Source organism: Salvelinus fontinalis, chromosome 25 (genome assembly GCF_029448725.1).
Source record: "Salvelinus fontinalis isolate EN_2023a chromosome 25, ASM2944872v1, whole genome shotgun sequence".
Classification (NCBI taxonomy): Eukaryota; Metazoa; Chordata; class Actinopteri; order Salmoniformes; family Salmonidae; genus Salvelinus; species Salvelinus fontinalis.
Window position 1 is genome coordinate 15,683,765 of NC_074689.1, and position 18,320 is coordinate 15,702,084.

At 45.8% G+C, this 18,320-nt stretch overlaps 1 protein-coding gene across 2 annotated transcripts in view; it reads left to right on the forward strand.

Moving 5' to 3' along the window:
• The window catches only part of frrs1b (ferric-chelate reductase 1b), a 34,511-nt gene that overhangs the window by 15,735 nt on the left and 456 nt on the right, over nt 1-18,320 (forward strand). For both annotated transcript variants that reach the window (XM_055881397.1, XM_055881396.1), the window contains 14 exons: nt 9,250-9,454; nt 9,811-9,965; nt 10,215-10,309; nt 10,522-10,675; nt 10,870-11,052; nt 11,244-11,342; nt 11,530-11,680; nt 12,111-12,224; nt 12,431-12,546; nt 12,743-12,829; nt 13,697-13,794; nt 13,914-13,972; nt 14,179-14,322; nt 18,220-18,287. In XM_055881397.1, the coding sequence (XP_055737372.1) occupies nt 9,250-9,454; nt 9,811-9,965; nt 10,215-10,309; nt 10,522-10,675; nt 10,870-11,052; nt 11,244-11,342; nt 11,530-11,680; nt 12,111-12,224; nt 12,431-12,546; nt 12,743-12,829; nt 13,697-13,794; nt 13,914-13,972; nt 14,179-14,322; nt 18,220-18,287 (1,728 nt within the window). The remainder of the gene's footprint in view (nt 1-9,249; nt 9,455-9,810; nt 9,966-10,214; nt 10,310-10,521; nt 10,676-10,869; nt 11,053-11,243; nt 11,343-11,529; nt 11,681-12,110; nt 12,225-12,430; nt 12,547-12,742; nt 12,830-13,696; nt 13,795-13,913; nt 13,973-14,178; nt 14,323-18,219; nt 18,288-18,320) is intronic.

An 18,320-nucleotide genomic window follows, 5' to 3' on the forward strand; every position in this document is an offset into this window, starting at 1 on the left:
AGATATTACTGCACGGTCGGAACTAGAATCATCTGTCTGGATTTGTTGGGTGAAGGAGAAGCGAGGGGTACTGCAGGGGGTGCTGAGAGGTTGGACGGGGTAGGGGTAGCCAGGTGGAAAGCATAGCCAGCCGTAGAAAAATGCTTATTGAAATTATCATAGATTTATCAGTAGTGACAATGTTTCGTATCCTCAGTGCAGCTAGGAGGAGGTGCTCTTATTCTCCATGGACTTTAGTGTCCCAAAACTTTTTGGCATTAGTGCTACAGGATGCAAATTTCTATTTGAAAAAGCTAGCCTTAGCTTTCCTAACTGACTGAGTATATTGGTTCCTGACTTCCCTGAAAAGTTGCATATCGCGGGGGCTATTCGATGCTAATGCAGAATGCCACAGGATGTTTTTGTGCTGTGAACCAATGGCTATATCTGCTTCCTCCTGCATGCATTGGAGCCTGCCTCAGCCTCTCCACTGAGCTCCACATCACTGTCTGTCTCAGTAGCCTATTCTCTGTAAAGTTTGCTTCTTACTTCATCCTTCTAGCTGGCTAAGTAATACTAGCCAGAGCCCTTCAACATTACTTTAATAGAAGTCTCTGCCGTCAGATACCCACCTGACTGAAATATCTATAAGCGACTATTTACTACTTGGGCACTCATTCTCCGAGAGTTGTTTTTTGTTTGTTTGGGATGTCTGTAGACACATCAGGAGTCGTGGGACAGTTTTAAAATTGCCTTTTGTCTGGCATCTTGCAAAACACAGTCGCTTCTAGACTGTTTGCCTATTGAGCCGACTGGGATCTAGGGTAGTTCGTTCAGCGTTTCCCTCGACCTGTGCCGCGAGAGTGCGGAGTTCGCCGTTTAAGAGGGGTGAATGTGCTGCTAAAAAGGCAAATCCAGGGGACGCAGGCGAACATAACGAACAAACCACTGTTTATGATTCCACTCTTTCGCAAAGAGGCAGGCGCGATTAGAACTCAGTCAGATCAAAAATATGAGCATTCTGAGCTTTGATCAACGCTGGGAGCAATATTTACAGTGGGGCAAAAAAGTATTTAGTCAGCCACCAATTGTGCAAGTTCTCCCACTTAAAAAGATGAGAGAGGCCTGTAATTTTCATCATAGGTACACTTCAACTATGACAAACAAAATGAGAGAAAGAAAATCCAGAAAATCACATTGTAGGATTTTTTATGAATTTATTTGCAAATTATGGTGGAAAATAAGTATTTGGTCAATAACAAAAGTTTATCTCAATACTTTGTTATATACCCTTTGTTGGCAATGACAGAGGTCAAACGTTTTCTGTAAGTCTTCACAAGGTTTTCACACACTGTTGCTGGTATTTTGGCCCATTCCTCCATGCAGATCTCCTCTAGAGCAGTGATGTTTTGGGGCTGTTGCTGGGCAACACGGACTTTCAACTCAATCCAAAGATTTTCTATGGGGTTGAGATCTGGAGACTGGCTAGGCCACTCCAGGACCTTGAAATGCTTCTTATGAATCCACTCCTTCGTTGCCCGGGCGGTGTGTTTGGGATCATTGTCATGTGGAAAGACCCAGCCACGTTTCATCTTCAATGCCCTTGCTGATGGAAGGAGGTTTTCACTCAATCTCACGATACATGGCCCCATTCATTCTGTCCTTTACACGGATCATTCGTCCTGGTCCCTTTGCAGAAAAACAGACCCAAAGCATGATGTTTCCACCCCCATGCTTCACAGTAGGTATGGTGTTCTTTGGATGCAACTCAGCATTCTTTGTCCTCCAAACACAACGAGTTGAGTTTTTACCAAAAAGTTCTATTTTGGTTTCATCTGACCATATGACATTCTCCCAATCTTCTTCTGGATCATCCAAATGCTCTCTAGCAAACTTCAGACGGGCCTGGACATGTACTGGCTTAAGCAGGGGGACACGTCTGGCACTGCAGGATTTGAGTCCCTTGCGGCGTAGTGTGTTACTGATGGTAGGCTTTGTTACTTCTGGTCCCAGCTCTCTTCAGGTCATTCACTAGGTCCCCCCATGTGGTTCTGGGATTTTTGCTCACCGTTCTTGTGATCCTTTTGACCCCACGGGGTGAGATCTTGCGTGGAGCCCCAGATCAAGGGAGATTATCAGTGGTCTTGTATGTCTTCCATTTCCTAATAATTGCTCCCACAGTTGATTTCTTCAAACCAAGCTGCTTACCTATTGCAGATTCAGTCTTCCCAGCCTGGTGCAGGTCTACAATTTTGTTTCTGGTGTCCTTTGACAGCTCTTTGGTCTTGGCCATAGTGGAGTTTGGAGTGTGACTGTTTGAGGTTGTGGACAGATGTCTTTTATACTGATAACAAGTTCAAACAGGTGCCATTAATACAGGTAATGAGTGGAGGACAGAGGAGCCTCTTAAAGAAGAAGTTACAGGTCTGTGAGAGCCAGAAATCTTGCTTGTTTGTAGGTGACCAAATACTTATTTTCCACCATAATTTGCAAATAAATTCATTAAAAATCCTACAATGTGATTTTCTGGATTTTTTTTATTCTCATTTTGTCTGTCATAGTTGAAGTGTAGCTATGATGAAAATTACAGGCCTCTCTCATCTTTTTAAGTGGGAGAACTTGCACAATTGGTGGCTGACTAAATACTTTTTTGCCCCACTGTAGATGTTGACCCGTAATTGATTTTCTTTATTTTGTACTTGTCACAGCCTGAATTCAAAATTGATTAAATATTTTTCTTTACCCATCTACACACAATACCCAATAATGATAAAGTGAAAAGTTGTTTTTAGAAATGTATCGAATTTTTGGCAAATTTATAGAAAATGAAATGCAGAAATATGTAATTTAAATAAGTATTCACACCCCAGAATCAATACTTTGTAGAAGGACCTTTTGGCGGCGATTACAGCTTCGAGTCATCTTGGGTATGACTGTGTCAACTTTCACATCTGGATTTGGGGATTTTCTTCCATAAGCACTACCCTCTGTGGTGCCTTGCGGTCAGAGGCCGAGCATTTGCCATACCAGGCAGTGATGCAACCCGTCAGGATGCTCTCGATGGTGCAGCTGTAAAACCTTTTGAGGACCATTGCCAAATCCTGAGGGGGAATAGGTTTTGTCGTTCCCTCTTCACGACTGTCTTGGTGTGCTTGGACGATGTAAGTTTGTTGGTGATGTGGACGCCAAGGAACTTGAAGCTCTCAACCTGCTCCACTACAACCCCATCGATGAGAATGGGGGCGTGCTCGGTCCTCCTTTTCCTGTATTCCACAATCATCTCTTTAGTCTTGGATCACGTTGAGGGAGAGGTTGTTGTCATTGCACCACACAGTCAGGTCTCTGACCTCCTCCCTAAAGGCTGTCTCGTCGGTGAGCAGGCCTACCACTGCTGTCATCAGCAAACTTAATGATGGTGTTGGAGTCGAGCCTGGCCATGCAGTCATGAGTGAACAGGGAGTACAGGAGGGGACTGAGCACGCACCCCTGAGGGGCTCCAGTGTTGAGGATCAGCGTGGCGGATGTGTTTGTACCTACCCTTACCACCTGGGGGCGGCAGGTCAGGAAGTCTAGGATCCAGTTGCAGAGGGAGGAGTTTAGTCCCAGGGTCCTTAGCTTAGTGAAGAGCTTTGAGGGCAATATGGTGTTGAACGCTGAGCTGTAGTCAATGAATAGCATTCTCACATAGGTGTTCCTTTTGTCCAGGTGGGAAAGGGCAGTGTGGAGTGCAATGGAGATTGCATCATCTGTGGATCTGTTGGTGCAGCATGCAAATTGGAGTGGTTCTAGTAGGGTTTCTAGGATAATGGTGTTGTGAGCCATGACCAGCCTTTCAAAGCATTTCATGTCTACAGACGTGAGTGCTACGGGTCGGTAGTCATTTACGCAGGTTACCTTAGTATTCTTGGGCACAGGGACTATGGTTGTCTGCTTGAAACATGTTGCTATTACAGACTCCGACAGGGAGAGGTTGAAAATGTCAGTGAAGACACTTGCCAGTTGGTCACCGCATGCTCGGATTAAACGTCTTGGTAATCCGTCTGGCCCAGTGGCCTTGTGAATGTTGGCCCGTTTAAAGGTCTTACTCACATCGGCTGCGGAGAGCGGGATCACACAGTCATCCGGAAGAGCTGATGCTCTTATGCATGCTTCAGTGTTACTTGCCTCAAACCGAGCATAGAAGTTATTTAGCTCGTCTGGTAGGCTTGTGTCACTGGACAGCTCTCGGCTGTACTTCCCTTTGTAGTGTGTAATAGTTTGCCAGCCCTGCCACATCTGACGAGTATCGGAGCCGGTGTAGTAGGATTCGATCTTAGTCCTGTATTGATGCTTTGCCTGTATTAATGGTTCGTCGGAGGGCATAGCGGGATTTCTTATAAGCTCCTTGAAAAAGGCAGCTCTACCATTTCGCTTTGTGCTAATTTTGCCTGTAATCCATGGCTTCTGGTCGGGGTCTGTACGTACGGTCACTGTGGGGACAACGTCCTCGATGCACTTATTGATAAAGCCAGTAACTGATGTGGTGTACTCCTCAATGCCATCGGAAGAATCCCGGAACATATTTCAGTCTGTGCTAGCAAAACAGTCCTGTAGCTTAGCATCTGCTTCATCTGACCACTTTTTTATAGACTGAGTCACTGGTGCTTTCTGCTTACATTTTTGCTTGTAAGCAGGAATCAGGAGGATAGAGTTATGGTCAGATGTGCCAAATGGAGAGCGAGGGAGAGCTTTGTATGCGTCGATGTGTGGAGTAAAGGTGGTCTAGAATTATTTTCCTTCAGGTGGCACATTTAACATGCTGATAGCAATTTGGTTAAACTGATTTAAGTTTCCCTGCATTAAAGTCACCGGCCACTAGGAGCGCCGCCTCTGGATGAGCGTTTTCCTATTTGCTTATGGCAGAATACAGCTCATTGAGTGCTGTTTTAGTGCCAATCTCGCTCTGTGGTGGAATGTAGACAGCTACGAAAAATACAGATGAACTCTCTAGGTAGTTAGTGTGGTCTACAGCTTATCATGAGATACTCTACCTCAGGCAAGCAAAACCTTGAGACTTCCTTAGATATCGTGCACCAGCAGTTGTTTACACAAATGCATAGGCCCCTGCCCCATGTCTTAGCAGAGGCTGCTGTTCTGTCTTGCTAATAGAGTGTATAACCTGCCAGTTGTATGTTAATGTCGTCGTTCAGTCACGACTCGGTGAAACACAAGATATTACAGTTTTTTTTAATGTCCCATTTTGAAGGATAGACGTGCTTTCAGTTCACCCCATTTATTTTCCAGCGATTGAACGTTCACTAGCAGAACGGAAGGCAAAGGCAGATTAGTCACTCGTCGCCTGATCCTCGCAAGGCACCCTGATCTTTTGCCTCAATCTCAGTTTCCTTCTCCAGCGAATCACAGTGTTTGGGCCTGGTCGGGTGTCTGCAGTATTTCCCTCGTGTTTGACTCATTGTCCAATTTGAGGTGAATAATCCCAGTTCTGATGTCCAGAAGCTCTTTTCAGTCATAAGAGACAGTAGTAGCAACATTATGTACAAAACAAGTTACGAACAACGCAAAAAAAATAACAAAATAGCAGGATTGGTTGAGAGCCAATAAGACAACAACCCTACCCTCCGGCACCATCATCTGTACATATAGGTTGACAATACACAGGTTGACAAAAATGTGTCTCAATTCAGTTGTTCAGAGTCCCGCAATAAGAGCTACGACGCTAATGTTCTCTGGGTGTCACTGAGTAGACTGATACCCCATGTTATTGATCCACAATCCATATGTAAGGCTGTACAGTGAAATAACTATGCCCCCAATGCAATTCTAAAGTATAATACACACAGTGTGATTTCAACAGATTTGTCAAATTAACAAATTGTCTTTTGTTGATTTTATATGACAACATTCCAACCTTGTTTAGCATGATCTACTCAATTATGGCGTAATTATACTATTTGTATTAATTTGCATTACTGTCGATTACTTTTATTTTGAAGGCTAACCGCAACGTCCACTATAACAGGCATAGTGACAGAGGCTGGTGGTGAATGGGGTGAGCAAAGGACAGAATTTTTTTTTTGTGGCTAGCTTCACATAGATGGGTCCGCCCACCATTAATCAAATAAGAACTGTCTTATAAATCCGGGTTATTTTAGATGATTACACCTAGCTATATAGTTAGCTAGCAAACTATAGCTACTGAAACAGATTGTCGTTTTGCTATGTTTTTGGAGAAGAACATTGTTTACATCCATGTGCTAGCAAGGTTTTTTTAATGACCAGCACTGTTGGTGTGCGATACAACTGTACCAGCATCATAGCATACGTAGCGATGAATCGTTATGACATATGAAGTGTAATCAATGTGTAATAACTATCTAAAAAAAAAGTATGAATGCGTTAAAATGTGACGTGCAGTCATATTCAGGTCCTGATTGGTCAACAAGCTTAATTGACACGTCAAATAATGTTAGAATGAGAAATCCTGGTTGAGAATGAAACGACTGAACAATGAAACAGCAAGTAAGTGAAAGAAATAGGTTTTGATTATGTTTACTGGTAATGGGGATATACGTAAATGCCAACTAAATATATTTTTGTTCTGCGTGTGACATTTTTATTTAACTAGGCAAGTCAGTTAAGAACAAATTCCTATTTCACAATGACGGTCTACCCCGGACAACGCTGGGCCAATTGTGCGCCGCCCTATGGGACTCCCGATCACGGCCGGATGTGATACAGCCTGGATTTGAACCAGGGACTGTAGTGACACCTCTTGCACTGAGATGCAGTGCCTTAGACCGCTGCGTCCGTGTGTGTGTGTAACTATTTAACTGTACTAGAATGCCTAAAATGCCATTAAAATGTTAAATATCGGTATTGTTTTTTTTTTAAAGGAAAATATCGGTATCGGACAAAAATGTCATATCGGTGCATCACTAAAATGAACCATGGCAGAGCTAGTGCCTACAAAAAGCCGCCATTACTATTGCTCTCTATTGGACACGCCAAACATTCTTTCACAATGAGCTATCTACACTGCTCAAAAAAATAAAGGGAACACTTAAACAACACAATGTAACTCCAAGTCAATCACACTTCTGTGAAATCAAACTGTCCACTTAGGAAGCAACACTGATTGACAATAAATTTCACATGCTGTTGTGCAAATGGAATAGACAAAAGGTGGAAATTATAGGCAATTAGCAAGACACCCCCCAAAACAGGAGTGATTCTGCAGGTGGTGACCACAGACCACTTCTCAGTTCCTATGCTTCCTGGCTGATGTTTTGGTCACTTTTGAATGCTGGCGGTGCTCTCACTCTAGTGGTAGCATGAGACGGAGTCTACAACCCACACAAGTGGCTCAGGTAGTGCAATTCATCCAGGATGGCACATCAATGCGAACTGTGGCAAAAAGGTTTGCTGTGTCTGTCAGCGTAGTGTCCAGAGCATGCAGGCGCTACCAGGAGACAGGCCAGTACATCAGGAGACGTGGAGGAGGCCGTAGGAGGGCAACAACCCAGCAGCAGGACCGGTACCTCCGCCTTAGTGCAAGGAGGTGCACTGCCAGCGCCCTGCAAAATGACCTCCAGCAGGCCACAAATGTGCATGTGTCTGCTCAAACGGTCAGAAACAGACTCCATGAGGGTGGTATGAGGGCCCGACGTCCACAGGTGGGGGTTGTGCTTACAGCCCAACACCGTGCAGGACGTTTGGCATTTGCCAGAGAACACCAAGATTGGCAAATTCGCCACTGGCGCCCTGTGCTCTTCACAGATGAAAGCAGGTTCAAACTGAGCACATGAGCACATGTGACAGACGTGACAGAGTCTGGAGACGCCGTGGAGAACGTTCTGCTGCCTGCAACATCCTCCAGCATGACCGGTTTGGCGATGGGTCAGTCATGGTGTGGGGTGGCATTTCTTTGTGGGGCCGCACAGCCCTCCATGTGCTCGCCAGAGGTAGCCTGACTGCCATTAGGTACCGAGATGAGATCCTCAGACCCCTTGTGAGACCATATGCTGACACATGCACATTTGTGGCCTGCTGGAGGTCATTTTGCAGGGCTCTGGCAGTGCACCTCCTTGCACTAAGGCGGAGGTACCGGTCCTGCTGCTGGGTTGTTGCCCTCCTACGGCCTCCTCCACGTCTCCTGATGTACTGGCCTGTCTCCTGGTAGCGCCTGCATGCTCTGGACACTACGCTGACAGACACAGCAAACCTTTTTGCCACAGTTCGCATTGATGTGCCATCCTGGATGAATTGCACTACCTGAGCCACTTGTGTGGGTTGTAGACTCCGTCTCATGCTACCACTAGAGTGAGAGCACCGCCAGCATTCAAAAGTGACCAAAACATCAGCCAGGAAGCATAGGAACTGAGAAGTGGTCTGTGGTCACCACCTGCAGAATCACTCCTGTTTTGGGGGGTGTCTTGCTAATTGCCTATAATTTCCACATTTTGTCTATTCCATTTGCACAACAGCATGTGAAATTTATTGTCAATCAGTGTTGCTTCCTAAGTGGACAGTTTGATTTCACAGAAGTGTGATTGGCTTGGAGTTACATTGTGTTTTTTAAGTGTTCCCTTTATTTTTTTGAGCAGTGTATTTGCATTTATACAGTTAGAAATTCCTTGGCTTTTAAAGACTGCAAAAGGCATAATTGGCTGACCTTGAAAATCAAATGCTAGTGTAAGAGCAATTATTGATATGAGCGTGAACCAAACAAAGTAAGGTGAAGGTGAATGACTCCTTGCATATCTCCAAGCACAATGGCTATTGTGATGTTATAAATACTGGGGTAATCCTCCAGCATAATAGGTAACATTTGGGTTTAGATTAAGTAACATGTAGACAATCAAATCGGTGCAGGAGTATAAAGGGAGATATTAGCCTAATTAGGCCTAATGGAATGCCCACACTGTGCAGGGATGGCGATAGGCCACATCCTCACACAATTGTACATCGGATGTCAACTAGCATTTTCCTCTTCCCACTCTCTCTTTATGAAGCGCCATCAAATAAAGTCAATATGGTTTTCCATCCTCTCTGGCGCCATACTGTAGGCCTATGTGTAAGCTATTGAGTAGCCTAAGAATCATTTTGTCTTTTGTAAAAATAATAAATAATTAAATGTTTTAAAAAATGCAAGCTAGCTGAGAAGCAGAATAAGCATAGGTCTACCCATGACCAAAAATGCCATTAGTCAGTTACAGTATGTTGTAAGACCCTGAACCCTCATACAAACTCATTATAACCTTGTCTTTCCAGATGCCGGGTCCACATCTCCTGTTAGTGGTGGTGGTGGTGGTGGCTGGGTGTTTAATAAAGACAGCCTCTGGCTTCGCCAATGGAAAAGTGTCTCAGGCGTGCGGATATATGATACCACAGCATGGCCATGACTCCAGCTCTAAACCTGCTCCTTATAACATCACCCTGGACAAACACACATTCAGCCCTGGTGACCATATCACAGGTAGCCTACTATATATTTGTTTCTGGTTTTATATAGGGATATTGCTGTTCAATATCAACATTAGTGTTCACATCGGTGTAAATGTGCCCGAGTTAGCAAAATAGCTAATTCTCATGCATAATCCCTGGAATATTTCAAAGAGCATATTTAACTGAAAAAGTTTTGTATTCTAGAAACCATCCCCTGCCAGTGTGCCGTTGAGCAAGTCAATTAACCCCAAAACTTCTCCCGGGGGCGCTGCACTGTATCTTACCCATTCCTCCTACCTCTTTGTGGGTGTGTGTATTTGTGTGTCTCGGGGGGTTTGGACAATGGAAAAATGAAAATGTCTTGAGTGTTTTTCTTTCTATTAACAGTGACCTTACTGGTTGCTCCCACATCTGGGAGCATCTCCTTCAAAGGTTTCCTGATTGAAGCGAGGGATGCTGGGAACCCGGACGGTCCTGCTGTTGGATCATTCAGCCTCCTCAACCCTTCTGAGTCACAGCTCCTACATTGTGGCCACACACAGGTAGAGATGTTACCCAACCTCAATTATATACTACATGATTGCTGGAAACACAAGCTAAGTATTGTAAAGCTCTGGCTGTCTGGAATTACTATTCGGTTGCGTTTGAATATCATGCCGTCTTCAACAACCTTCACCAGCCATATCATTAGTAAAACAGACAAGATGCTACTTGTCTTAGCCACACCTCAATGGAGTTAGTACTGTGTAAGAGAAGTTACTTGTATGATACGCAACCCTGTCATTTTGAAGGGATCTGCAGTAAGCCACACCAGCAAATCCAAGAAGACAGAGATACAGGCCGTGTGGGAGGCTCCAAAAAACCCCCCAGCCGGTGTCCAATTTATGTGCGTAATTATCTCCTTTATTCTCATTATGCCAATCGCTAAATGTGATATTCTTCCATTCTATTGCTAATGTGTTGTTGATGTTGTTGTACTGAATCAGAATGTCACTACTCACTATCAATGCTGACAGCTATGTAAGTTGCTTTGGATAAAAAAAATCTTCTGCTAAATGACTTAATAATAATAATAATATCATTATATTGTTGTTTCAGGGCCACAGTGGTGCAGAAGTATAAAGTCTACTGGGTGCAGATCCCAGGGCCGGTGGTGTCTCTGAATGGAGTGACTGGGGTTCCACCACCAAACCCCACCCCCACCACCACTACTGCTGCTGTGACCACAACTCTGTCTGCGCTGACCAGACCTGTGAGTCACTCACCACCAGGATTTTCTCTAAGTATAGACAGAAGAGACTGAGGATGAATCAGCATAATGTTTACACTGACCGACAGGCTGTGGATGATGATTATGTGTGATGGTGGTGATGATGGGTGATGGAGAATTTAACCCTCTCTCTCGCTCTCTCTTTGTCTCTCCCTCTCTCTCCCTCTCTTCCTCAGTTCAGCTCAGAGGGTTGTGGTAGGAGTAAGTCCTGTCTGCGTGACCCTGTGGGATGCGACCCAGGCAGAGACCCCCTGTGCTTTTTCCTCTCCTTCACTCCAGAGGAGCGGACTGTGCTGTTTGAGCTCAGTGGACCAGCTGATGGATACCTGTCTTTCGCCTTGTCGCTGGACAAATGGATGGTTGGTATGACCCCAGAAAGACTACCAAATAAGTATTCTATAACCACTTGGAGCTTGAGTGGACTTAAATGACATGCCAAATCTAGGGCTACTATCTGTGGTATTTCAATATGGCATATGCACAGTGAGATTTGTTTTATGAAGCCTTACAATATAATTGTAACTCATTTGAGTTTTGTATTTATGTGTAGGGGAATGATGATGTATACCTGTGTGTGAGAGATGGGGACAGTGTGGACATCAATGCTGCTTATGTCTCTGGCCGAACTCACCCTGAATTGGCCTCTGAGGTATACACAATTTATGTTTTGCAAAGTTCTGATAAAAATATAAAATAATAATTTTGTGACTCTTTGTGAATGTGTTTTTTTTTGTGTTATTTGTTTGTTGCTTGTTTGTTTTAGATGGTTGTTTCATAGATTGACCTCTCTAGTACCTAACTGATCTTTGACCTATGACCTTTTGTGCTCTCTCTAGAATGTTCTTTCAGACACCGCTTGGCGGCTGGCAGATGGGGTCATTCAGTGTCGTTTCCGTAGAGACATACTCCTCCCCCGTCAGATTGAGAGCAGGTTCAACCTGGACCAGAGCTACTTCCTGTTCATAGCCCACGGGAGGGCTGAAGATGGTATGACCATGTGTCTTTATGTAATGCTTTTCCTATTTGTTTACCACCCTTTGGTTGTATACTATAGTTTCATACATATTATTGACTATTCCTATTGTGCAAGATATATTGTAGATGCTGGTACTGAACTTGACATCTACTGTGGTTAGATTAAACATTCCTGACCTCAACCCCTCATTGTTGACTCAGGTGTGGGCTAAGCTGTGCCAAGTGTTTTGAACGAGCTCACTGCTGTTTTGTACGTGGAATATCTGGTTTAAGCTGTGATTATCTAGTACAGTAGTCATACCCGCCATATGTGTGAATCACGTGCCAATAATAAAACATTGGTAAATAGTTCCAACATCTATTTACCACAATGCTTAACTGGCAGTGCTGGATCTAGTGTTGGTGCCAGAGATAGACATTATCTTCATCCATCCATCTTAAGGTGTGATCTATAGACATGACCGGCAGCCTCTGATATCCACTCATCAGACAGTCATCACAGGTCCCCCCGAGAATCTAGCTGGCTCCAGGTCTTCCCTGCTCATTAAGTTCCATGGTAAGCCTGTAGTTTACAGAAAGATACGCCTTTTATGACCTGACTTGTTTGAATAGGAAGTGTTGCAACAAAGACATACATTTCATTACTTAATATAACACGCATTTAACACTTAAGTTCCATACACTTGTTTCAGTATATGTCTGGCTCACACAAACACAGAGAACTGAGTGTATATCCCTCTGTATATCCCTCTGTATCCCCAGGTGTGTTTATGCTTGTGGCCTGGATGACGACAGTGACCACAGGGGTCATCATTGCACGCTACTTCAAACACGACTGGCCAGAAACAAGACTATTTGGACGCAGGCTATGGTTTCAGGTAAAGTCTGTTTGTTTAAAGTATTCGGTCTTGATTAATATATTTGGTTAATTCTAAGGCTTGTTATCAGAGATGGGTTAGTGATGGATAATGCTCAAACCACCATCTTTTTAATTTCCTCCTGAAAACGAGTGTTATTTCAAACCTATTTTCACCATGGTGATGATGATGTAGTATTTTGTGAATGTCTCTACAGGTGCACCGAGTCTTGATGACCCTGACCGTGCTCCTTACCTGTGTGGGATTCTCACTACCCTTCATCTACCGAGGTGGTTGGAGCAGGGTAAGACTGGAATACCTCCCTCGGTCATCACCACATGCTACACATCTGACAGTCAGTCACTCCATCTGTCTGTCTGTATTTCTGCCTGGCTGGCCATATATTGTGTCGTTATAATTTAGCTGCTTGAGTGCCTGTGTGTGTGTCTTAGAATCTAATTTCTTCGAATGTCTATCTTAGAACTGAATCATCATCACGCAGCTGTGTGTCATGTTCTCCCTTTTCTTCATGCTGCCTCCTCCACCAAGCTGTCTGTCTGCCTTAGTCCTTCTGGCCCTGCTGGACAGAGAAGGACAAGAGAGAATGTTGAGTGCTGTAGTGGAGCCAAGTAACCAATTATCACTGACTTACCAAGCTGAATAATTAGCATTCCTTCAGCATAAGCATGTATGGGAGAACAATCATTTGTTGGAGTGACATTGATCGATGGTTGAAATTATCTGCACCTGTTTATCTTTTTAAGGAAGGATTTTAATTTGTCAAATGTTTGTCCACTTTGCGTCCTGCCAAAATATATATTTTCATTTTGGTGCTATTCCCCTCAGTGACCATTTAGAGGTCACCCTTCCCTTCAAGTGCTGCAGAGTCAGCTGGAAGACCAATTACAATTATGTATACCTGCCAAAAATTCCAAGATATATATATTTTTTATTTTGAGATTCAATTCAATTCCTGTTATTTACAGCGACTTCTGTACCCTGGATCCATCGATTTGATCCTCTCTTATCTTCCTCTGTAGTGTTACTGCACTGTTGCTCAGAGGTTCCTGTAGTGTTGTTCTAGTGTTTGCTCAGATACCTATAGTGTTGTTCACCTCTACTGTGTATAATTCTGTTCTGTAATACTGTTGTGCTGCGCTGTCTCCATCAGCATGCCGGGTCCCACCCTTACCTGGGCTGTACTGTCATGGCTCTATCTTTCATCCAGCCTATCATGGCCCTCCTCAGACCTGCCACAGACTCCTCACGGTACAACCTAAAGCCCCCTACAGTGATCAGTTTCTGAGCTCCGTCAAACATGTTAGATATCTATATTGTGTAGCAGGATCCAGGAATCAACTGTGCTGTATTTTACTGTCTTTCCACAGAAGGTACATATTCAACTGGATGCATTTGGGAACAGGCACTATTGCACGGGTACTTGCAGGTTAGAGATTCATCTTAATCCTAACATAACAATGTTGACATGATGATGAAGACGATTATTATCTTTAAATACGGATAATGATGCCAACAATAAAAGCAATGTTTAGTACAATGACTGCAACATCAACAATGGTGTATCCAAACCTAGTGATTACAACAACCTTCTCTACCCTGTCAATCATAACCCCAGTATCTCTCCTGTTGTAGTTGTGGCCATCTTCCTGGGTATTCAGCAGCAGGCCTTGCTTCTCCCTGGCCCCTGGTCCACTGGTGTCCTGGCAGGCTGCGTAGTCTGGGGAGTCCTGGTAGACCTGCTACTTGAGTTCCACAGTAAAGTAGTCATCGTAACAGGTTGGTTTCTTTTGATTTATTCAGGTAAATCTTTTTAAGTATAAATTATTCTTGACAATGACAACCTTCTCCATGCTGTTCTTTCCTTTTCCACTTCCTATCCTTTCCAACAATTGTTAAATTTTAATATGTTCCTGGTTCTGGAACCGCTGAATTAGACCTTATAACAATGCAATTATTTGACTGTTTAATAATCAATGTTATTTTGCTTGGAGGGAACAAATCAATTACACAGTCTGATTCCATTAAGCATAGAAGAGAATTGAAAACAGATTGTTTGGTGCGTGGGCAGGAATGCTAAGCAGGTTTAAATGTCAACAAAAAAACACTAGTCTTTATAACGACAGACTTGAGGTGGGTATGTAAAATCATTTTCACTTGTTGAGATGTCTTCCTTGATTGCAGTAATACGTATTTCTCTTACAGTAATGTGTATTTAAGGTTTAAATATATATTCAATTGTTATTTTCAGGGATATAGTAGTCACACAGAAAGCCAAATATCTCTATGTATTCTGTTGAATACTGGAACTGTCACGCCCTGGCCTTATTATTCTTTGTTTTCTTTATTATTTTAGTTAGGTCAGGGTGTGACATGGGTAATGTTTATGTTTTGTTGGTTTTGGGTGTTTATTTGGTAAAGGGGTTATGGGGTGTAGTATATGGGTTTGTGTTGAGTTCAGATGTCTAGCGTTGTCTATGTTGGTTAGTTATCTAGGAGAGTCTATGGTTACCTGAATGAGTTCCCAATTAGAGACAGCTGATTTCGGTTGTCTCTGATTGGGAGCCTTATTTAGGGTAGCCATAGGCTCTCATTGGTGGTGGGTAATTGTCTATGTAAGAACGTTAGTAGCCTGTATGTTTGTGCACAACGTTTGTAGCTTCACGGTCGTTTTGTTGTTTTGTTGTTTTGTTAGTGTTTTTGTGTCGTGTTCATCTTCGTGTTATAATAAAAGAAGATGGCTTATTTTCCAAAAGCTGCATTTTGGTCCGTTAATCCGCCACACGATCGTGACAGAATTACCCACCATAGGACCAAGCGGCATGGAAGGCGGCAACAGGACCTACCCACAAAGGATTTCTGGACATGGGAGGAGATACTGGATGGTAAGGGGCCGTGGGATCAACCTGGAGAATATCGCCTCCCTCGTGAAGAGCTGGAGGCAGCGAAAGCCGAGAGGAGGCGATATGAGGAGGCAGCACGGAGACAAGGCTGGAAGCCCTTGAGTACAACCCAAAAATTTCTTGGGGGGGGCCTTAAAGGGAGTGTGGCGAAGTCAGGTAGGAAACCTGCGCCTACTCCCTGTACTTACCGTGGAGAGCGAGAGTACGGGCAGACACCGTGTTACGCAGTAGAGCGCACGGTGTCTCCTGTACGCGTGCAGAGCCCGGTTCGGTACATTTCAGCTCCACGTATCGGCCGGGCTAGACTGAGCGTTGAGCCATATGTCATGAAGCCGGCCCAACGCATCTGGTCACCAGTGCGTCTCCTCGGGCCGGCGTACATGGCACCAGCCTTACGCATGGTGTCCCCGGTTCGCCTACATAGGCCGGTGCGGGTTATTCCACCTCCCCGCACTGGTCAGGCGACGGGGAGCATAGAACCAGGTAAGGTTGGGCAGGCTCGGCGTTCAAGGGAGCCAGTACGCCTGCACGGTCCGGTATTTCCGGCGCCACCTCCCCGCCCCAACCCAGTACCACCAGTGTCTCCTCCACGCACTAGCTATATGGTGCGTGTCTCCAGCCCTTTACCACCAGTGTCTAAACCACGCACCAAGCCTCCTGTGTGTCCCCAGAGTCCTGTGCGTCCTGTTGCTGCTCCCCGCACTAGCCCTGAGATGCGTGTCCCCAGCCCGGTGCCACCAGTCCCGGCACCACGCACCAGGCCTACAGTGCGCCTCAGCCGGCAGGAGTCTGCCGTCTGCACAGCGTTGACTGAACTGCTCGTCTCCCCAGCGCCATCTGAGCCATCCGTCTCCCCAGCGCCATCTGAGCCATCCGTCTCCCCAGCGCCATCTGAGCCATCCGTCTCCCCAGCGCCATCTGAGCCATCCGTCTGCAATGAGCCTGCAAAGCCGCCCGTCTGCCATGAGCCTGCAAAGCCGCCCGTCTGCCATGAGCCCACTGAGCCGTCCGCCAGACAGGAGCCGCTAGAGCCGCCAGCCAGACAGGAGCCGCTAGAGCCGTCCGTCAGACAGGATCTGCCAGAGCCGCCAACCAGACAGGATCTGCCAGAGCCGCCAACCAGACAGGATCTGCCAGAGCCGCCAACCAGACAGGAGCAGCCAGATCAGTCAGCCAGCCATGAGCAGCCAGATCCGTCAGCCAGCCATGAGCAGCCAGATCCGTCAGCCAGCCATGAGCAGCCAGATCCGTCAGCTAGCCATGAGCAGCCAGATCCGTCAGCTAGCCATGAGCAGCCAGATCCGTCAGCTAGCCATGAGCAGCCAGATCCGTCAGCTAGCCATGAGCAGCCAGATCCGTCAGCTAGCCATGAGCAGCCAGATCCGTCAGCTAGCCATGAGCAGCCAGATCCGTCAGCTAGCCATGAGCAGCCAGATCCGTCAGCTAGCCATGAGCAGCCAGATCCGTCAGCTAGCCATGAGCAGCCAGATCCGTCAGCTAGCCATGAGCAGCCAGATCCGTCAGCTAGCCATGAGCAGCCAGATCCGTCAGCTAGCCATGAGCAGCCAGATCCGTCAGCTAGCCATGAGCAGCCAGATCCGTCAGCCAGCCATGAGCAGCCAGATCCGTCAGCCAGCCATGAGCAGCCAGATCCGTCAGCCAGCCATGAGCAGCCAGATCCGTCAGCCAGCCATGAGCAGCCAGATCAGTTAGCCAGCCATGAGCAGCCAGATCCGTTAGCCAGCCATGAGCAGCCAGATCTGTCAGCCAGCCATGGGCCGTCCCTCAGTCCGGAGCTGCAGTCCCTCAGTCCGGAGCTGCAGTCCCTCAGTCCGGAGCTGCAGTCCCTCAGTCCGGAGCTGCCATTCCTCAGTCCGGAGCTGCCCCTTACCCTGGTGCTGCCCCTTACCCTGGTGCTGCCCCTTACCCTGGTGCTGCCCCTTACCCTGGTGCTGCCCCTTACCCTGGTGCTGCCCCTTATCCTGGTACTGCCCCTGACCCTGGTACTGCCCCTTACCCTGGTACTGGTCCTTAGTCCGGAGCTGTCCCTTAGTCCGGAACTCCCCCTTAATGCAATGGGGTTAATGTGGAGGGGGGTCGTTTGGAGGAAGCCTAGGAGGTGGTTAGGTACTGTGGTGACGTGGGGACTACGACCAGAGCCGGAGCCGCCACCGTGGAGGGGAGCCCACCCAGACCCTCCCCTAGACTGTGTATGGTGCGCCCGGAGTTCGCGCCTCAAGGGGGGGGTTATGTCACGCCCTGGCCTTATTATTCTTTGTTTTCTTTATTATTTTAGTTAGGTCAGGGTGTGACATGGGTAATGTTTATGTTTTGTTGGTTTTGGGTGTTTATTTGGTAAAGGGGTTATGGGGTGTAGTATATGGGTTTGTGTTGAGTTCAGATGTCTAGCGTTGTCTATGTTGGTTAGTTATCTAGGAGAGTCTATGGTTACCTGAATGAGTTCCCAATTAGAGACAGCTGATTTCGGTTGTCTCTGATTGGGAGCCTTATTTAGGGTAGCCATAGGCTCTCATTGGTGGTGGGTAATTGTCTATGTAAGAACGTTAGTAGCCTGTATGTTTGTGCACAACGTTTGTAGCTTCACGGTCGTTTTGTTATTTTGTTAGTTTGTAAAGTGTTTTTGTGTCGTGTTCATCTTCGTTCGTGTTTAATAAAAGAAGATGGCATATTTTCCAACTGCTGCATTTTGGTCCATTAATCCGCCACACGATCGTGACAGGAACTCTGTGGTAAATCTCTAACCTCTGTACAGGGAGGACTCTTGCTGAGGATGAAGAAAAGATTCTGGGTACTCACTCGGATAGTGAGAGACAAAGAAAGGTAAGCTTGAAACAAATGTATAAACTATATATG